The following is a 20,973-nucleotide window of genomic DNA, read 5'->3' as shown; positions in this document are numbered from 1 at the left end:
TGGACGTGACACTCCGTGCTTTGGTGTAACTGAACAAAGTAGGGATCGCTCCACATTAGCCATGGATTTCACCGACCTCAAAGATTCCCTGACCCCCGCTGGGAGCGCCACACCCGCCCCTTACGGAGCCGCCGCCACCGCCGCCTCCCGCCCCTCACGGCGCCGCCCTCAGAGCCCGCCCTTCCCGCGCCTTCTCGAAAAGTCTCGCGAGAGGCGGCGGTTCCCGGCCGGACGCCCCCGGGAAGCGGCTCCGCTCCCGCCGCCCCTTCCCGGTTCCATTCCCGGTTCCATTCCCGGAGCATTCCCGGACCATGGAGGAGCCCTGCGGCGCGGGCGCCGCTGCCCCGCTGAGGGGAGACGCCGAGGAGCCCAAGCAGGTGAGCGGCGCTGAGGAGGGGCCGTGCTAGGTGAGGTAGAGGGGCTGAGGGGGGGTCGAGCGGTGCCTACAGACTCATCCCCTAGTGGTATTTTAATTGGAGCGGTGTTTTTGATCCTCTTTCCAGTTTGTCAGGGCCGGAGTGCTGTAGGGAGCACGCTAATTATGATTAAGGCGTTAATTGCGAGTAGTGTTGCTGTTGTTATGCTTAAGTGCATTGTATTTACGTAAGTGGTGTCCTGTGGAGCTGTTTTTCCCTCGACATGTGTTAGTTCAAAGCTCCTCTCACACGGGTGACAGCTGCGTGTTTGAAAAGAAATAGGCAAACACGAAGCTTATTTAATTTATTATTATTTAATAATAATAAGGTAGAAGCCTGTTTAGCTTTAGTGTTGGTGTTAGGGAACACTTGGTGTTAATAGACACCTACTTTCACAAACTTCAGTGGGGAGTCGTGCTGGTTTTAGCCTTTCTGACTAATTTTTGTGACTTTGGTGGCACTTCATTCTCGTACCTCGGTGTGTCCAGGTGGGCAGGAAGGCCACTGTCACCTGCTTGGATCAGCCACAGTGTGGCCACAGGACCAGGACAGGGTTTTTTCCCCTGAGGGTCCAGCCTCACATCCTGGGGCTGGTTCTGGGGCTGTTGTGTCAGGAAAGACACTGAGGGGCTGGAGTGTGTGAGGGCAGGGAATGGAGCTGGGGAAGGTTCTGGAGTCTCAGGAGAGGCTGAGGGAGCTGGGAAGGGGCTCAGCCTGGAGAAAAGGGGGATCAGGGGGGACCTTGTGGCTCTGCACAGCTCCTGACAGGAGGGGACAGCCGGGGGGGGTCGGGCTGTGCTCCAGGGAACAGGGACAGGAGCAGAGGGAACGGCCTCAGGCTGGGCCAGGAGAGGCTCAGGTTGGACACCAGGAAGAATTCCTTCATGGAAGGGGTTGTCAAGTGTTGGAACAGGCTGAGTCCCCATCCCTGGAGGTGTCCAAGGAAAGACTGGATGTGTTGCTCAGTGCTCTGGTCTGGGTGACAGTGTGGTGGTCCATCACAGATTGGACTTGGTAATCTTGGAGGTCTTTTCCAACCTAAATGATTCTGTGATAATTCCTAAAGTGAAGCTTATGCTTGACATGAATTGGAATTGGGATAACTGGAAAACTGTATATGCTGGAGAAAGGTAAGTGACGACTGGATTTTGCTCATTTAGCCTTAAAAATAACTTACCATAGAACAAGCCTGATAGTTTTAATTGCCAACACTTAAGTAGAAGGCTAATTTCTCTCTGAAAACCAGGGGTCGGTGCTGTTCCTCGGAGGCAACGAGGTGAAGAGCTGTGCTGTGGTGAAATACTCCTCAGCCCCTCCTCAGGCAGCCTTTGCCCGTCTGCAGGAGAAAACAGACCTGAAACTGCCTCCTGCCAACTGGTTACGGGAGAGTGCCAAGCTGGGACCAGCAGGGACAACCATTCTGGGCAACAGCAAGAAAAGTAAACCCTTCTCAAGGTAAATGACAGCAGCCCCTATTTTTTTCCAGGTCTTTAAAGGCAATTCTGATTGTGAACTTGGATCCTATATCATTTAAAGTGCAGGTTTTACCATAGCAACTACATATTCCTTTGTCTTAACCATTCTCCCTCTACTTTTTCGTCTTGAGTTGTTGCCTCCATGGTCTGATCTTGTCTCATTAGTAAATGATTGATGATGGTGATGATTTACATAACATACAGAGATGTTTTTGTTTATTTGTTCACGTGCATGTTGACACCTTGCCTCAGACAGTCAAACTGACTTTTTGTTCTTCCCTGTTGGCCCAGATCAAACTGGACTGGTTCAGCCAGCCCTTCTGCCTTTGATAACAGGTGAAATAGAACATGTGGCTGGTTCCCCTTGGAAACCAATTTATAGCTCTTCTGGAGCTTTAGAAACTGGACCTGACTAATGGCAAATGAAATTTCGTATTTATGTCAGGATTTCCTATTTCTATCATGCTGTAGGTGAAACGAGGGGCACACCCAAGAAGCAGTGTTACCTTTCAGTGTGGGTGTTTGCTGAATTGTTGAATGAGTTGAGTTCAGAGTGTTCATAAACAGGAGGCTGTAATCCTGTGCTGAACAAGCAAATTCACACCAAGTCAGCCAGTCAGTGAAATTTAACAGTTTGTTCAAGGTCTGTGTTTACATCCTCATCATCTCTTTTAGAAGCTGTACTTTTCAGAGCAGACTAACATGTTCTTCAGGGCTTTATGAATTTTTCGTGTTTATTTTAGATAGTCTGATTGTCAGAGGCTGACAGTTCAATCTCTTTCTCTAGTGTCAGTATTACAAAGCTGATAACAAAAGAATAACTTGTACATCATGTATGTTTTGGTTTTTTAGTAGTATCTGGATTTGTGTTAAAGAATGATCTGTACATTGAAATATTCCAGCTTAAGTACCTTGTAATTTCCTTAACAAGGGTGGAGGAAGAGACAATGTGTCTGTTACAACATGTAGGGCAGTTCTGGAAAATGTGAATAAGAGGTAAAATTCAATTGGAGCTACTAAAATTAAAGTCTTTAATATGCTTAATGCCTTAAAGAGAAACTCTTTGAAGAGCTCTTCTTCTTTTCAGTGTTAAAAGAATCCTTCATTTTCTCTGATTTTTCTTGATTTCCACAAAACTTTAAGTGTTCTATATGTCCTGAAATTAGATCTAAGCACTTCCAAAGATATATTTGAAAAACGTGCAGAATATGAAGATGAAATCACTTTGTTAATTTTAGGTCTCATTACACTAGGGGATGTTTAGCTGGGTATTTTTTTTTTTTTTATGAAGCCATTCAAAGTTATAATGGCTGTAAAAGCCAGGTCTGTAATGTCACACTGGAACTGTCTTAACTTGTAATGTTTTTTTTAATAGCTTTGGGATGGCCTATGACTTCATTGACTCCGTTGGAAATGATGTGGATGTTGTATCTGATTCAGAGGTATGGACACATCTTAAATTCTCTCATTCAAATTCTTACATTGCATAAACTTTTAAGATGCTGTGATGGCTTCTGGCATCTGGAAAGATCCCTTAGTGAATCACAGATCACCAAGTAAGGGAGTTGTGATCACTGAATAAGAAATGTAGAGAGAAAAATCATATTTCCTCTGGAGTTCTACAAATAATCTGCAGCTGAAGCGTGCAGTTTAGTGAGTGCAGCACATCAGTCTTGCAAGGTATTTGTTTTTTGTGTTTGAAATCAGTTATTTTGATGCAAACTGTTACTCTCAAGATGGTTTTTCTTCTATTCTTATCTAGAAAAGAGAGCTGCCCTCCAACTTGTTTTTTCCTTTGTTTTTTGTCAGCTCTTTTGGTGCTGGTAATATCTGTAGAATTCAGATGAGGCTGCTCAGAAGAGGAAACATGCTCATGTTAATATTTGTCAGATATGTATTCAGATTTAGGTCTCTGTCTGGATTGCTTTGGACACCTGGCAAAGAATTGATATTCATGCTGTGAAAATAAAGGTTTACAATCCAAATCATCCCCTTGGATATTTTTGTCATTTTTGTTGGTACCTGGTCATGGCGATCCAATCAGAGAATGTGTTTAAGCCATGTGTGTTGTTCCTAGTGATGATTTGGTTTCTTTATCACTGTCATTTGTGTTCTCTGCCCTCAGCAAATGCATTTTCTTGCGGAATGGTTTTCAAATCTCTGGCACTGTCAGGCTTTATTTCACCATGTGGGCTGGGGTAGCATTAATTTTCTTCCCAGTGGCTGGTAAGGGACTGCTTTGGGATTGTCCTGAGCACAGGCTGATAATACAGAGATGTTTTTGTTGTTGCTGAGCAGGGCTTGCTCAGAGCCAAGGTTTATTCTGCTTCTCATCCAACCCTGCTGCCAGGGGTGTGGGAGTGCATGGACAACTGGAAACAGACACAGCAGGACAGGGGACCCTGACTGACCAAGGGGGGAAGAAGAAGGAAGGGGGGATGTTTGGAGTGGTGGAGTTTAGGCTTGGAGTTTCCCTAAGTCACACATGGTGGAGCCTTAGTTTCCTGATAATTGTTTTCCCATGCAGAATAACTATATTAAATATTCTCTCTTTTCACTTTCCTTCTGCAAGAACATCAAAAAACTTCTGAAGATCCCTTACAGCAAGTCCCACGTGAGCATGGCAGTGCACAGAATTGGGAGGACACTCCTGCTGGATGAGTTGGATATCCAGGAACTCTTCATGAGATCGTCTCAGGTGAGCCACTTGGTTCTTGATAACTGTGGCACATGGGCAAAATGCATTATTTCAGGAATGGAGTAGCAAAAAAATGTCTGGAAATGCCTAAAAATCATATGTGGGTGCCAAGGGTGCTCTGTTCTGCAGCAATTTACCCACAAACTACACTGATGTCCTGTGTTTATGGCATTGTAGGGTTAATATTCTGTGTCTCACTTCCATGTAATTACTTCAGTGTTGCTATACCATTTGATTGATTTTATAAGCAATATGTATTTCTTACTATGTAGCCTCTTAGATATCTGATTTTCCAATTAAGTCAAATTATCAGTAAGAGCATAACTTTCCTAGAAGCTGTATTTTCAATAAATGACCAATTCAGGACTTCAGCTCTGAAGTTATTTTCTTTGTTTCTTCTTGGGGAGGAATATTTGTAAGTTTATAAGGCACTTGGTTTACTTTGCAGATGCTTCTTGACATTATTTTCATATTTCTTCTGTTGCCTAGACAGGAGACTGGACGTGGCTGAAAGAGTTTTATCAAAGGCTGATTGATCAGAAATGGCAAAGAAAAAAGAAGAGTAAAGAACATTGGTACCAGAAGGCAATACTTTCTAAGTTTTTGTATTACAGGTAACCTTTTGTCTGCATGAAACTTGAATTCTGCACCACTTCTGTTTGGTTTTTGGTCTTGGAGTAAATGTTAAAATTCCATTATGGTCTGACTTATTTACTGCTTTTTCCTTAAACAGAGGGAATTGAGGGGTGAGGTCAGGAAATAGCATGAAATGTTTTCATGGAAATTGAAGTATTTTATTTTAAAATTGAAATACTAAAGAGTAAAATAAACAGCATGACTTAATTAACTGCATATCAGCCAAGTCATTTGTTGGCAAGGGTGCATCAAACATAACAACTCTAAAAATGGATCTGTTTGCATCTTGTCAGCTGAACTTGTAAATGTTTCCTTGTCAGCATTAATGGAGATGGAGCTGCTCAGCCTGTTCCTTCCACTTCCAAGCAGCACCAGGAGGGTCCTGTTGCAGGTGAGAGTGATGAAGCAGGAAGGGCCTCCTGGCCAGCTCCTTTTGAAATGCCTTCCTCGCTATCTGAAGATCCAGGTGCCTCTAACCAGGTTGGTGTGAAGAATATTTTACATGGCACCACAGAGTTTGTACAGCCACAGATGGGGAAAGGTTCTCAGAAGTGCTGCTGCAGCTCCCTTTGCTGAAGGAGCTGAGCTAAGGCATGAGGAGAACTTGGCAGGAGGTGCAGTTCCAGATTTGCCAGTGATTCAGAGCTCCAAAATTCAGATATTTGTTCTGTCACTGTAATGCTAAATTGCTATTTATCCCAGCATCTTTGAGAAACAAAGCCTTTGGCTAAGAGTATTCATCAGTGCTTTTACTTAAAAGTAGGAAAATGCTCATAATCAGAAGATGTGTTTGGAAGCTTAAAGTTCTGGCCTTTCTTTTTAAATCTGCCATTAAAATCCATCTTCTGGTGGCCCTGAATTTGTTAGGTGAAGAAGAAAATAAAAATTTCTGAAAAGGGAAAACAGTTAAGCAGTACTTAAAAATACTTGCCATGAGATTACACAAGTGGAAGGGGAGATGTTTACAGCAATTATGCAACAAGCTATGATTAGTATCAGGCCCTAATTCAGGGTTTCTATTCTGGCTAAACTTATTTATGAAAACTGTTAATTCTTGTGGTTTTTGTGAGTAATATGAAACAGAATTGATTAAATTTTGGAGAGGTTGAAAGGTCTGCTGTCTTCAGTCTGCATTAATATAATAATGATGCTACAATTGTGCTTGCACAATGTTACCAACTGATCTGCCAAATTTAGGGAGTTTCTAACCTATATTGGCCATAAAATTGTAACTGCATGTGTTGTGTGAAATGGAGGAATCCTTCAGTGCTTGAAAGCTTTTAGAAAGAGGACTCCTTCTCTCTTCCACCCTCATGAGGAACCATTGCCCCATTCAGCAGACTGTTTATCATAAAGAAACTGTTGGGCATTTGCACAGTGCCATTGTCTTTAGTTTGTAAATAAACCAGCAGGATAGAGGTTTTGCTTCTGGACACTGATAATCTGGTGTTGACCTTGGGTTAATAAGGAGCTCTTGTAAATACTTCCTGGTTTCTTCCCAGAGCCTCTGGGAATATTACAAAACACTACTTTTTGGCACTAACTGTAGAAAAGAAGCATTCTAGTCACTGCCTAGAGGCTTTTTGCAGTTTTATGCAGATTTATTTAAAGATGTTGGAGGTAAAGGTTTTTCCCTTACATGCCTTTGTTGTTCATATCTTTTTAAATGGCTGACTTGACCTGATTCAGCAGCAGAATCACTCGTTATCCTTGTGCTCTCCACAGGGAAATGTGCCTCTTGAACCCTCATATCTAGTGGGGCACGTGGCCTCAGCCCCCAGAGAACAAAACCTGACTCCTTTGTTCAATGACGGGGAGAACAGTCAGGTATGCTTTATGTGAGAGCTGAACCCCTCAGGTTAAACCAGCACCTCCAAACCAGGCCTAAACTGGAGCCAAGGCCAAACCTCAGTCCCTGTAGAAGTAGTTTTTGTGGCATCTGCACTTTTAAGTTCCCGTGAACGTGCTGGGTTTGTCACGTGCTGGCTTTTATTTGCTGCTTTGGCTTCTTGCTGTCTCATAATTCCGCAGAATGTCATGGACAACAAGTGTTATGCTACTGATTTACCGGTCAATTCTGTTTTCTCTTAATGAAGGGACTTAAAAATGATTTTGTTCGTAATATCCTGTGGACCTTTGAAGATATCCACATGTTGGTGGGATCAAACATGCCAATATTTGGAGGTGGGAGATACCCTGCTGTGAGCCTGCGTCTCAGGTGAGCTTAGAAGTTGATAGATATTATTTATACCAGCCTCGACTGATTTATTACTCTGCTTCCTAGTTAGCTATCTGCATTTTTTACTATTTTTATAAAAGAGGGCAGTAAAATTTCTCTTTCTGGGAGTCTGGATTTCAGTAGCTGCTTGTTGGGCATAAGTGCTTAAAATGTTACTGAGCAGTGAGACAGAACTATTCCAGTCCCAATTTAATGTCAGTCCCTTCATTACCACTCATCCTGTTCCTGCCTTTACATAGGCAAACAATGAGCAAAAACTTGAAGCTGATTTGGTGTATTTGTCATCCTTTTAAGGCACGTTTAGGAGTTAACAGTACCTTGCTCTGCAAGGAATTTTGGAAGGTTTGGGAGTATAGGTTTGTGCTGTAATGAGTTGCAGCTAAAAATGCTATTCCTTTAGAACTTCTGAAGTACTTACTATCTTGGTAGTAGTGTGATATCTGAAGCCTGTTAAATGTGGGCAAAAACTCCAAACTGCTGATGGAATGTGAACATATTCCATTGGAGAGATCAGCACATCTGTTTTGTTTTAACTCATTAATACAGCAGATCACACATAATTGTTTTAGTGTTCATCCATTCTCAGGTGGCTTACACCTAAATCCCATTAGTAAACATCCCTAATATTTCCTGAAGGGTAAACAAAGATTTAAGTAACACTAGAAATATTTTATTTTAGGGATAACAACAAGCCAATAAATGTGCTAACAGGGATTGACTATTGGTTGGACAACTTAATATGCAACGTACCAGAGCTTGTGATGTGCTTTCATGTCAATGGAATTGTTCAGGTAAGTCTGGCTCTTTGCATTGTGCCTTAAAATAATAATTCATTCTTCATCTTCTAAAATTGCCTCAGTTATCACAGATCCTTCACACTGTTCTGAGCAAAGATGACAAAAATTCTGTGGTGCAGAATGAAAAGCATCTTAGACAGCTTGCAGCATTATCTAAAAATAGTGTGTTCTTTTTTCCCCTCCCTTTCACGCATGCAAGATTCCTTCTTCCCCTGGTGTTTGAGTGAAGGCAAAATCAAAAAATGCAACAGCAGAAATCAGTTTCTTACATCTTGAAATCTGCAGTGTTCCCTTGCCAAGACAGATGCAAGCTTTTGAATGTTTGTTTCTGCTCTTTTACTGTAGACCAGCTGTGTTTCTGTTCTACCTGGTAGCCTGGAGTTGTTTCCTAGGCTGACTAGGTTTGGTTGAAGTAGCAGATGTTGTACCTTCTGACTCTTATTTTTCCTCATCTTTTGTTCTCCATTCACCATGTTTGTGACAGAAATGGATCCTTCTTAAAGCTTTGTCAAGATGTGCTTGCTTAAAGTAAATAATACAAATTAAATAAATTTATTTAATAGCAGCCTTTGTTTCTTTTCGCTGTTGATAGAGACACTCCTATATTAATTTTGGTGTCACAAAACTGTCCTGAGCTTGAGTCTTAATTTCTGTTCTTTGCAGAAATATGAAATGATCAAGACTGAAGATATTCCCAATTTGGAAAACTCCAATTTTTCTACCAAAGTGATAAAAGATATTGCTCAAAATATCTTATCTTTTCTGAAATCAAATTGCACCAAAGAAGGACACACCTATTGGCTGTTTAAAGGTAAGAAGGTTTAGATCAGTTTGAAAAGATTGACGTTCATGTGATGTTGATTAATGAAAGATTTTCCTTTTCAGCAAGTGGGAGTGACATAGTAAAGCTCTATGACCTCACCACGCTTTGTGAAGAGACTGAAGACAAATACCAAAACCCTTTTACAATGCCAGTGGCAATTCTGCTGTACAAGTGAGTTTTTATCATTTTTATTGAAGTACTTCATTCTTGCTGCAGTTCTATTCAGAGCACAGACCAAAAATCATGATCAAATGACAATCATATACAAACTATCTAAATCTTAGTCCTACTAGATCAAAACAGACTTTTTCTTGTTCACCATTTCTCCATGTAAACTTCTTTGCTGACAAAGTCTTGTAGACTCATCATAAGTTTTGGAAGATCTACAATTGTAGAATATTGTTTAAAGCTTCTTTTTTTTTTCTAGCACAAATAAATTATCCAGGGATTTCACTGTTTTGTTCAACTTTCTCTTTAGAGTTGCTTGCAATATGATGTTGAAGAAAAACCAGAACAAGAAACACTATGGCACAATCAGAACATTGCTCCTGAATTGTCTGAAGTTGTTGGACAATGGCAGACATCCTCAAGTGAGAATTCAAAGTTTTCTGGTGCTTTTGTGTAAATATGGTGTAATCTTAATAAACAACAGATGCTGTAATCATAATAAATAATAATAAATAGTATGCTATTTCTTCCTCCCAAAGGAGAGAATTTCAATTTATAAACAAACTTAAACGATTTTATTTTTAAAGAATCCCCATGCTATTTTTTAAACTAGTATTTTTTTGCTGCCCCTCATTGCAGCACAAGTCTTCTGTCCTGGTCTAAAAAGGAACTTCTCATTACATTCAGTCTGTTGTTCTTGGTGCCAGAGAGCCCCTTTGGGAGCAGATCCTGGATAAAAAGTGTAAAATGTGAATATATTAACATTTTTACTCTGAAAGTGGCTGAAAGCTGGGTCAGGCCAACCAGAGAAGTTGTAGTCTCCATCATTTCAGATACTCAAAGCCCAGCTAGACTCAGTTCTGGGCAACCTGCCTTGAGAAGTGGGTTGGGCTAGAGAGGCTCTAAAAGATTTAAGCTGTTTTCAACTGAAAATGAATCCCAAAAATGTGATGTGAAAAATCTGAGTCATATTTAGAATGGATTAGAAGAGGAGACATGTCACATATGAAACTAATAGAATGTGGATTCTTTTTAGAGTTGTGAAAAGTTTTCAAAATCCCCATGGAATCTCTTCAGTTTATTTTTTTTTTTTTGCTTGTGTAAGATCCTTGTGTTGTCTCCTGTGATCTGCAAGCTGTCAGAACAGGCAGTACTTGTTGTATACCAATTGGTTTTTATTCTCTTTTAAACTTGATCAGCTTGGATCCTTTTCACTTCCAGGGAGTTTGCTCAGGCTGTATTAACAGGTTATCAAACACCTCTTTGCATGTCCTCTGTCCTCCTTATTATAAGATAATTTATATTCTTTCCTCTCAAAAGAAAAATTTAACTTGAGATTGAATAATTTTTTTCTCTTCTTTGCAAAGATTATTGCTTCAGCAAACTACATGTTATCAGAGCTTTTTCAGCTGGATGAACCTAAAAAAGAAGACAGTGCAGATTTCCCTATAAATGGAAATTCTGATGAAAGTTACAGTGAGGAAGAGGAAGAGATGCCAGACAGTGATGAAAATGGTTCTTACAGCAACAGTTCTGATCCCCCAGATGACAATAAAGCAGTGGCAATCATCAAATCTGTTGGGGAGTTGTCAGTACCAGAAAAGTACAAGTCTGTGCATCGAATACGTGTGAGTGACACTGGGGGGTATTTAAGGGTTTTCCTGGATGATTCAGTTCATGGGTGGTGAAATTCAGTTCCCTGCTAGTTTTACCTTCAGGTTAACTGAAGTGGGCAAGGAAACACTTCATGAGCCGCTCATAAAATATGAGGTGGTTGAATTTTATGGTAAAAGCCTCATGTAGATTTTTTTCCTTACCATATCCCACTTTGTCTTGATGTTAACTCTCATTTGCATCTTCTGACTAGTAATTGTGTATTTCCTGTGTTACCATTTCTTCTCTTCCCTCCCTGGTGCCCCACTGAAGCCCAGCTGTGCTTTCCCTGTCTGCCACGGCACTGAGGAGCGCTGCAGGCTGGTGCTCAACCACGTCCTGGAGGTGAGTTCACTGCCACCTTCCTGAGGATGCTTCACCTCCCACCCAGTTCTTCATCTGCTCTGTTTGCTAAATATTGCTCTCAAGGTGAATGAAATGATTTCTCCCTTTTGCAGGGTTTGAAGTCTGTTGACAGCAGTGTTAAAAAAGAAGGTGACCTTCCTGCAGCTGACCCCAGCACTCCAATCCCGTTGAAATACGAGGATGAATCCACCAGTGGTGGTCCTGAGTCTCTGGAAAAACAGATGGCCTTATTTCTAGACAAAAGTAAGTTGTATTGTTGTGCAAATAAGACCTTTCCAGTGCCAAAACAAACTGCTGCTACTTTATTTTGATTGTCAAAACAGTGTGCTTAAATCACTAATTACAGCATTGCCTAAGGAAAAGTGCACTGAAAATTGGAGAACAGTCTGTTCCTTTTTAAATATGAAAAGAGGAGCTCGTTTGAGTTATTTTGCATAGCAAAGAATATTTTATTAGTCAACACATGATTTTACTGGACCCTATTTAGATGTGGCTTTCAGATGACTTCTATAAAGGCTTGGTATTTTGAGGTTTGGTATGTGCAGCACCGTAAGTTTTGTGGGTTGATTTAAAAATAGGCTTAATTTCTTTATGTGTGTGTGGCCTGGATGTTTTCTGGAAGAATTTCTCCCTTCTGGCAGGTTTTGTTCCTACATTAGGCTTGGTGCTTGAATTGCATATAAAATGTTAACTAGGATTTTGTTTTCTTTCTTGTACCTCTGCAGTTGTGAAAAGAAGCAGCAAATTAAAAATGTTTTGTTTGCTTAAATGCTCAAACTCCTGAAGTTTCAGACTACAGTCTCTCTATTTTATTTTGTTCTGGAGTGACATAAAAAGTTCCAGGAAAGGCTTTTTGTTTGAAAGTAATAGAGTTCTCTGCAGGGCAAGGAGCCCTGTAAGCATAGACCAGGGGGGAAAAAAATTGTCTTGCCTATTTTGGCAGTTCTTTATTCTTTCCTTTATCCTCCCTTCTGCCTTTGAAAAATCTCTGAATAAGAAGCCAGTTCAATTTCAAGTTATTCACACTCACACAGATTCCTGGATCTGTGCTTGAGTCCATCCCTGAAGCAGCAGCAGAGCTACTTGCTCACTTCTGTGTCCCAGTCCCTGGGTTTGTTTGCTGTGATGTGAATTATGTCTTTTCTCTGCCACATGTACATATTTATGTACACATGGAAAGGATAAATGCTCTAAATCCTGGAATTTCTAACTTCAGGAGAACTTGCTGTGAATAGTGGATGGATACAGGGTATGTGCAGTGTGTGTGTCTTTAGCTGGCTGGGGTGTTACTGTTTTAGATTGGTCTTTGTGCTAGCAGAGCACAAATTTATTATATTTAATAATATTTAATAAGAATTTATTATATTTACTTACTATATATTTATATAAAGTTGGAAGATAGTGGGTTTACAAGTCAGGCCTTGTAAATCCACCTTACCAAGAGACTCATTTCTGTGTGCAAATACTGCCAGGGCAAAATTCTGTCCCTTGGTATGGACAGGCCTTAAATCAGGAACAGTGACCTGTTCTTTCTGGCTCCATAACCACTGCAGCATCAAAGAAAAGCTTCATAACATAATGCAGAGGATATCCTGAAATAAGTGTGAGAAAGTGCTTGTTTTCCTTGTGGGAAGGACTGGGTTATCCAGGTTCCTGTGTGCTGGAGGCCAATCCCACACTTGGAAGCTTTCTCACTGAGACTTCATACAGCAACTGAGCATTTATCTTAAGGATGTGGTAGAGAACATGACAAATTCTGCCTGTGACTTTGTTGTGGTTTTTCTATTGCTCCCTGAGGGAACAGTGTTGGCCTCTCTCCTGTGTTTCACAAGCTGTCTGAGATCAGGGAGGTCACCTGCACTGTCACTGTCCCACTGGATTGCAGCATGCTGCTGTCAGGTGCAGTGCATGGAGAAGTGCCACGTGTTGGGTCGGTTTTGCAGATGAGCTGGCAGAGCTCTGCCTGTGCAGGGCTGTAATCAGGCAATTCCCATCCTGCCCGTGCTGGTGGAGTCATGTCCAGCCTCTGGCACGTGTTAGAGGGGAGAGTCACTGACAAAGTTCTGTTCCTCTCACAGTGGGCTCCTTCCAGAAGGGGAAGCATTCCAGTCAGTCGGGAATGATTCCTGGATCGTGGCAATATAAAATGAAACTCCAGCTCATCCTGAAATCATCAAGAGCTTATTATGTCCTGTCTGATGCTGCTATGATCCTGCAGAAATACGGGCGAGCGCTGCGCTACATTAAGCTGGCCTTGCAGTGCCATGGTAAGTTCCTTGGATGGATTTGTCACCTGTGCCACTGCCTGGAGGGACCTGTCACCACATCAGACACTGCTGTGCCTGATTTTTCCCTGTGGTGTGCAGTGACAAGTCTGACAAGCTTGTATTTAACTGGATTCAGTGTCCAGCTCAGTATTCAGGACAGAAGTCTGTAGTGAGGATAACTTCTGTCACTGATCAATAAAAAGATGATCCCATTTTGACAGGTTGGGAACTTGAGGGCACATTTGGAGCTCCAGAGCAGTTGAATTTGGGAGAGTCTGTCCTGGTGCCAAGGCAGTATTCCATGCTCTAAGATATGCTGCTGCAAGCTGGTGTTTTTTCCCTGGTGGTTCCCAGGTTATTTAAATACACATTTGAGAAATACTAAACCTCTTCAGGTTTGAATTGGATGCTCCTCTAAAATGGAATACATCTTGAAGTATTACTGAGGAAAAGGAAAAAAGTAAAACCAGGCTGTTTAGACTGATACTACCATAATGAGAGTAACTAACTGGGAAATGCCAGTAGCTTAGTGCTAAAGTGCTGCTATTTCCCTGCCATAAGGGAAGGCTCCTGTCTTAGGGCAGGAGGAGGTTTATAAAGCAAACCCACTTGATCTTAGTAAAAAGCATCAATAGACCTCTTAATAACTCACAGGACTCTGCAGCTCTCAGTCTTTTATAGACTTGAGAAGCAGATTTAAACTCTACCTTTTGAAAATTAACTTTTCAGGCTGTATTTCCCTTGAGTTAATCTGGAAAAAGTCCATTTTCCCTTGGTTAAATCTGAGGTTAGCATTTGTAATTACCAGAGTGACTGCTCATCTTGGACACCATAGAGGCTCTTTTTAAACTATCAGCTGTGTAGAGCAGCTGTGACTTTAGAATAGGTTATTTCTTCTGAGGATAACACATTGTCACACTTATTCTCTGTCTGCAGACAGGAACATAAAACCCAATTATCTTGTCAGTCTGTGTCAGGCCTTTTGATGTGTAATTCTTCTCTTTCCCCCTCCCTCATCCATGTTGGTTTTATTTCCCACCAGATACCTACTGCTGTCTGTGTGGCAGCATGCTGCCCGAGGTGCTGCTGTTCCTGTGTCAGTGCTTAACCCTTTGTGGAGATATCCAGTTAATGCTGGCTCAGAATGCAAACAACAGAGCAGCTTACCTTGAAGAGTATAATTACCAGACTAAAGAAGATCAGGAGATATTGCACAGCCTTCACAGGGAATCCAGGTGCCAAGGTATGATCCTGACACAGGAGAAGTGCTAGACTTTGGATATGTGATAGACATAAATAATTCCACTGGGTTTCCTCCAAACCATGCACTAGGAGAACTTGTGGCAGAGAGGTTATTGCACTTCACTTCTGCTTTCTTCAGAGAAGGCTCATCCTGCCTGTCATACAGAAGGGAGTTGTCAAGGTATTGTGTGACATGGCTTGATGCTGTGAAACAACTAAAGGCAGTAACTGTTTCAGTGATAAACAAAATCTACCTGACATGAGTCTTCTACTTTCTCTGGGCATTTTCCCCTAGACTTTAATTAGAGAAATACTGTTTGACTCAAAGGCTTTGCATTTTGTTTTCCAGTCTTTGCCTGGGCTACAGATTTATCCACAGACTTGGAATACCAGCTTTCTGTCAGCTGTAAATGCTATGAAGCAGCTTATGAAATCCTTCTCTTCAGTAACTTAAAAAGCCAAAACCCAGAGCAGCACATCCAGGTGCTCAAGAGGATGGGCAATATCAGGAATGAGATTGGAGTGTTCTACATGAATCAGGCAGCTGCAGTGCAGACTGAGAGAGTGGGCAAGTATCCTTTTTCTATTCCTGACCATTTAATGGAGCTACAGCAGTGATCAAGTTCACTAATTGTATGAAAAATCTATTTCTATTTATAAAGAGGGCATTTAAATGACTTTGTAGTTTTTTAATGTCCACTGTGATTATTTGTTTACAGTAGATCACTATGGCTTGTAAACTGTAGTTAATTGAGCCTAAACTGAATAATATAATATACAGTTTGGAGAAATTCCTTTAAAATGTGTAGAATGATCTCAAAAAGCCATCAGGGAAAACTTCAAACTGAGGAATTTCAGTCTCTAAGCCTTGTGCTTCACCCTAGTGAGTAAAAACGTCTCAACAACAGAGCAGCAGCTCTGGAAGAAAAGTTTCTCGTGCTTTGAAGAAGGAATTCAGAATTTTGAGTCCATTGATGATGCCACCAATGCTGCCCTTCTGCTGTGCAACACGGGGAGGCTGATGAGGATCTGTGCCCAGGCCCACTGTGCAGCTGAAGGGGACTTCAAAAGGGAGTTTTCCCCAGAAGAAGCCCTTTATTACAATAAGGTAACCCCAGACCCCACAATGCCTTGTACTGTGAGGTATTTGTGAATACTTTGGTAAATATGTTTAAATTTGGGTGGAATAATCTGGGATGGCTGTCCTGCTTCCATACTACCCTAATGTTGCTGTCAGGGCATTGGTGGTGTTGTTGAGGTTTGATTGCTGTGGCATTTAGATGCTGGTATTGCACACAATGCAGTGCCACACACAAGGGAGAAGAATTGCATGGTCAGAATTAATGTGATTGTCAAATGGCAAATACTAAAGAGGGCTCAGGGAGATAGTTTGAATAAAGGGAAGTTGATTTGTAGCTGTTAGAAATGCAGGCAGTAACTGTGTGCATGATTTTGTCATTTGTAGGCTATTGACTACTACCTGAAGGCACTGAGGTCTCTGGGGAAGAGGGATGTGCATCCAGCTGTTTGGGATTCTGTGAACTGGGAGCTGTCTACAACGTATTTCACCATGGCAACTCTGCAGCAGGATTATGCTCCCTTATCCAGAAAGGCTCAGGAGCAGGTAACAGAGGGCATTCATTGTGTCTGAAAAAATGCATTGTTGGCGTCCTGGAAAACTGAACAGGGAGCAAAATTGGTACTGCAATTGTACAATCATACAGTGTGTTGGAAAAGACCGTAAAACCCATCTTGTTTCAGCCCTGCCATGGCAGAGACACCTTCCACTATCCCAGGGTGCTCCAGCCCCAGTGTCCAGCCTGACCTTGGGCACTGCCAGGGATCCAGGGGCAGCCACAGCTGCTCTGGGCACCCTGTGCCAGGGCCTGCCCACCCTCACAGGGAGCAGTTCCTTCCCAATATCCCATCTTAAGTCTTCATTTATTCAGCTTAAGGCTGATTCCCTGTTGTCCTACACTACATGCTCTTGTGAAAAGCCCCTCTTCCGGGATTTTTTTTTCCTTACATTTGTATTTATTCATGTTGTAGATAGAGAAGGAAGTCAGTGAAGCCATGATGAAGTCCTTGAAATACTGTGATGTTGATACAGTGTCTGAGAGACAGCCCCTGTGCCAGTACCGAGCTGCCACCATCCACCACAGGCTGGCTTCCATGTACCACAGCTGCCTCAGGAACCAGGTACTGCCCCAGGCTCTTTGAATTTCTAAATTCCATCCTTAACATGCTCAGTATGTGTGGAGCTGATATTTATCTTTTTACCTGTAGCTGGGATGTATTTATTTCAATTACTTAACCAAAGAAACGAGTGCTGTTTCCCAACCCTCTCCAAGTAAACCTTTGCAGTGGCTCCTCATGACCATCCAGAGAGGGAGGATTTACTGTGTGCCCTCCTGTGAGTGCAGGTTGGTGATGAACACCTGAGGAAGCAGCACCGTGTCCTCGCTGATCTCCACTACAGCAAAGCAGTGCGGCTCTTCCAGCTCCTGAAGGATGCCCCCTGCGAGTTCCTGCGTGTGCAGCTGGAGAGAGTGGCCTTTGCAGAGTTCCAGATGGCCAGTAAGTGCAGCTCTGGCTTTAAACAGCTTTCCAAACCACCACTGCCTACTTAGTTTCATTTTTAGATAACTAAATTTGTATGAGAGCAGGAGCAATCTGCTGCTCAGAATAGAATTTTCCTCAAGAGAGGAGACAAGGCACTTTTATCTTGCTGCTTTTCAGCTGACTGGGGCAGTAAGGGCTTTCTTCCTAACTCTTGAAGTCTTTGGATGGAAGAAAAATACAGTCTGTAACATTAGCCTTTTGTACTTCATTTTTTTAGGTCAGAACAGCAGTGCTGGGAAGTTAAAGACTCTGTCTGGGGCCCTTGATATAATGACCAAAACCAAGAGTGCATTTCAGCTCATCAGGAAGGAGCTTGTGGCAGAAGCTGAACAGGTAAAGGAACTTCGAGCGGTGTGATACCTGCTCCCTTCTGGCTTGTGCCTTCACAAATGAAGGGCCATTTGGCAGTTAAAATATTCCTTGGTTACTTTTCCATAGAGCCTGTGTGGCTTAAAGAGTGTGGACAGAGTTAGGTGTATTGCAGCTCTCCCTTAACCTGGAAAAAAAAATTCCTCTAGAACATGATCCAGAGATGGATTAAAACATATTTCTGTACAAAAGTGGCCTGACTCTGTGAATGAATTTCTTTTTGTGCAACTCTGCTATCCCTTAGAAGTCTTCTTTAAGAACTTCAGAGTCTGTGTATAATAAAAAATGTTCTCTCTCTCTCTGGTATATTTAATATTTAAATATTAAACATGCAGGGCTGTCTGTAGGCAGTGAATTGTGTTCCTGATGCCTCAGTCACTAATTACTTGCAGGATGTGCTGATGTGTGTGTCCCTTGCTGGCACAGTTTGGGTAGCACATGTAAAAGTCAGCTCACCTGCAAGATGGGTTTTTTAAACCATTCCCTGTATTTAAAAGGTGGAATTCAGTCGAATTATTTTGGGTTATTTGTCTCCTGTAGATCAGCAAGGATAAAAGTCCTGCTGAGAGCCTGTCAGTGAACGATTCCTCTGCAGGCCTTAATAAAGAGGAAGTCTTGAAACTGCTTGGGATTTTTGAGTCCAGGATGTCTTTCCTTCTCCTCCAATCTATTAAATTGTTAACTTCAAGCAAAAAAAAGATTGGGTAAGTTGAAACTTGGTGTCCTTTATCCTGACTGGAGTGAGATTGGTGTGTGACTGAGCAGAGTTCCTGGGAGAGAAGCTGCTGGGTGCTGCTGGTCTCTTGATGCATCTTGCTGATAAAATATCAGTGGAGTTTGGCAAGCAGAACACTTGAGAAGAAATTCAGGCACATCAGTAATGCAGCAAAGAGAGCTGCTGGGATTCAGGACAAACCTGACTTCTTTCTGAGCTGACTTGGAAGAGATGTTGAGTTTTGGTGTGGCAGCAAATTCCTTCCCCCACTCCTTCTGTTGATTTGATCTGAATGTGTGTGGTGTTCTTCTGGGACCCAGAAAATACCTTTTACTCCCCCTGCAGCAAGTGTGTGACTGCAGGAGCTGCTCCTAATGTTACATAAAGGGAAGTTCTGAAAATGTGGCATTAGTTTTACAGGATTCTTTTAGGCTTGGAAGTTGGGTTAATAGTTTTGGGGATTGAAGCACTGCTGATGGAAGAGCTGTTTTGCCAAAAGTAACCTGTGAAATGAGTTCATTGTGCCCAGCAAGTTGTCTGCTGATAGTGGGAGACTGGTAAATAAAAAACATGAGAAGAGAACACAGCCTAGGTGCATTTTTAGCTGTTTTTCAGGCAATGTTAGGAGCTTTTACCTCCTAAAAAAGAGCTTCCACAAGGTGGCAGTCTGAATATGTGAAACACAGAGGATTTTACAGGATAATTTATGTTACCAAGCAGATGTCACAGCTAACTGAGTAAATAGGTTTAGTTCTGTTGTCTCATAACATGAGCAACTCCTCATTTTTTGTTTTGGAGGGTTGTAACCCCCACATTTACCTTGGCATCATCCTGAGGTTTTGCACTGAAGATTCCACACAGGGGAACCTGTTACAGTTCGAATGCTGTGCAAGGGGACTCTTAAAATCTCCTCAGCTCCTTGAAACTTTGAGGCCAAGCTTGAAACTACCTTTGATTTAACCTTTCTTGTGCCTTCTGTATATCCTGTGTGCATTTCCTCCCTTCTGCTCTGCAGAGGAGAAGTTCTGCCTTCTGCTTTAATAATGGGGTGAAAAGGGGGGAAACTGGAGCTCAAATGCTGCTTCAGGGTCTCAGGTGCACTTGGGCAAAAAACAGTAGAACATGCAGTGAAATTAGTGTTTGATAGCCAGACTTGCAGCCTGACAGTCAAAATGGATGAAATCAGTTTTACCCTCCCAAAGTGGAATCATGAACAGAACTTGGCTGTGCAAATTGGAGGGGAAAAGTAATTGAAAGTAATACTTTGCTCTGGGAATACTTGTAACTTATCCCAGAAATGCTTTGCATTTCAGTGGCTATTTATTGACTACCTGTTCTGTTTAATAAATGAACCTGATTCCTGCCAAGTGTGTGATGAATTTAATTTGCTTCAACATTTCTCAGTCATTCCTGAAGCACTTGCAATTAACCTGACTGCTGCTTGTACATTTTCTATTCTATTACACTTATATTTTACGTTCCTGCCTGCAGTATAAACAGAATGCTCTGACTGCAGTGCAGGGAATGGTGGGGCTGAGGATATCCCCAGGGACACTCACCACCATGATTTAATAATGCTCTTGCTAACGTGCAAACCGCAGAGCTGTGGTCAGCTAACGAGCTGGGCTTCTCTGCTCTCTTTGCAGGGGCAGCAGTGAGGAAGAAGCAGCTCTGAGAACAAACAAGCAGGTTTATTCCCTGCTGCTCCGTGCCACTGCCAACAAGGGGCTGTCGCTGCTGGAGCGCACCGAGCTGCTGCTGAGCCTGCTGGAGCAGCTGGCCCCGAGCAGCGAGGGCAGCCCCGGCACGCAGTGAGGGCAGCCCTGCACAGCTGCAGCACCAGTGCCTTGCTGGGAGCACTGGGGTGTTCCCATGGGGTCTTTGTGTTCCTTTAGGGTGAGCTCTCACCGCTGTTGTTCCGTTGGAACCTGGGAAAGCACAGGGATTCCTGTTTATCCCCACAAAGCTCTCCTTGTTCGGCTCGCGGCGTTTCTTTGTTTGAAATGCCAGCTTGGAGTTCTGGAGATAAAAATGTAACTTTTTGCACCGTGGGGAAATTCCTGGTTTTTCTCTTGCAGTGAAATCCGTGTTTTGCATAAAGATGTAACCTCACAGCTGCTCTGGTTTGGTATTTATTGAAATGTGTTTTGTAAGCAGGGCTGCACTGGAGCACTTCTGCTGCTAAAGGCAGCCCAGGCTGTACCAGGAGATTTCTGTGGAATATGTGGATGCACTTCTTCACCCCAGGGAGGATCCTGCACAAAAACCTGTGCCTTTCTAGCTTTGATGTGACTCTTGCAATTTATCAGCCATCTCTGGGATTTTGTTTTGGAAAGTGAATGGTTTCAGCTATGTTGGAATTGATCAAGAATAGTATTATCTTTTTCAGACTTGAAACTGTGAATAAACGAGAGGATATTTTTAAATAAAAAATTATTTATTAAATATAAACATCAGTCTGCCTTGTTTTTCTTGGTTATGACCCTC

At 42.2% G+C, this 20,973-nt stretch overlaps 1 protein-coding gene across 2 annotated transcripts; it reads left to right on the top strand.

The window, feature by feature from the left end:
* The first annotated feature begins 219 nt into the window (after window positions 1-219).
* Window positions 220-20,937, top strand: EDRF1 (erythroid differentiation regulatory factor 1). Of its 2 annotated transcripts, XM_041461406.1 has the most exons (25): window positions 220-377; window positions 1,663-1,871; window positions 3,267-3,333; window positions 4,464-4,589; window positions 5,079-5,203; window positions 5,546-5,705; window positions 6,951-7,052; window positions 7,322-7,443; window positions 8,144-8,255; window positions 8,925-9,072; window positions 9,147-9,255; window positions 9,563-9,674; window positions 10,620-10,880; window positions 11,179-11,250; window positions 11,364-11,514; window positions 13,350-13,538; window positions 14,581-14,781; window positions 15,130-15,348; window positions 15,665-15,888; window positions 16,246-16,404; window positions 16,830-16,979; window positions 17,204-17,357; window positions 17,620-17,735; window positions 18,312-18,475; window positions 20,133-20,937. In XM_041461406.1, exons 1-25 carry the CDS (start codon window positions 312-314, stop codon window positions 20,299-20,301), a joined length of 3,687 nt encoding a protein of 1,228 aa, XP_041317340.1. In that variant the 5' UTR covers window positions 220-311; the 3' UTR covers window positions 20,302-20,937. The 2 variants fall into 2 exon arrangements, with proteins under 2 accessions (XP_041317340.1, XP_041317341.1); XM_041461407.1 differs by lacking the exon at window positions 6,951-7,052.
* Window positions 20,938-20,973: the final 36 nt, after the last annotated feature.

Source organism: Pyrgilauda ruficollis, unplaced genomic scaffold (assembly GCF_017590135.1).
Source record: "Pyrgilauda ruficollis isolate IOZ18807 unplaced genomic scaffold, ASM1759013v1 scaffold15, whole genome shotgun sequence".
In the NCBI taxonomy this organism is placed as follows: Eukaryota; Metazoa; Chordata; class Aves; order Passeriformes; family Passeridae; genus Pyrgilauda; species Pyrgilauda ruficollis.
This window is presented reverse-complemented; position numbering and strand designations above follow the sequence as displayed.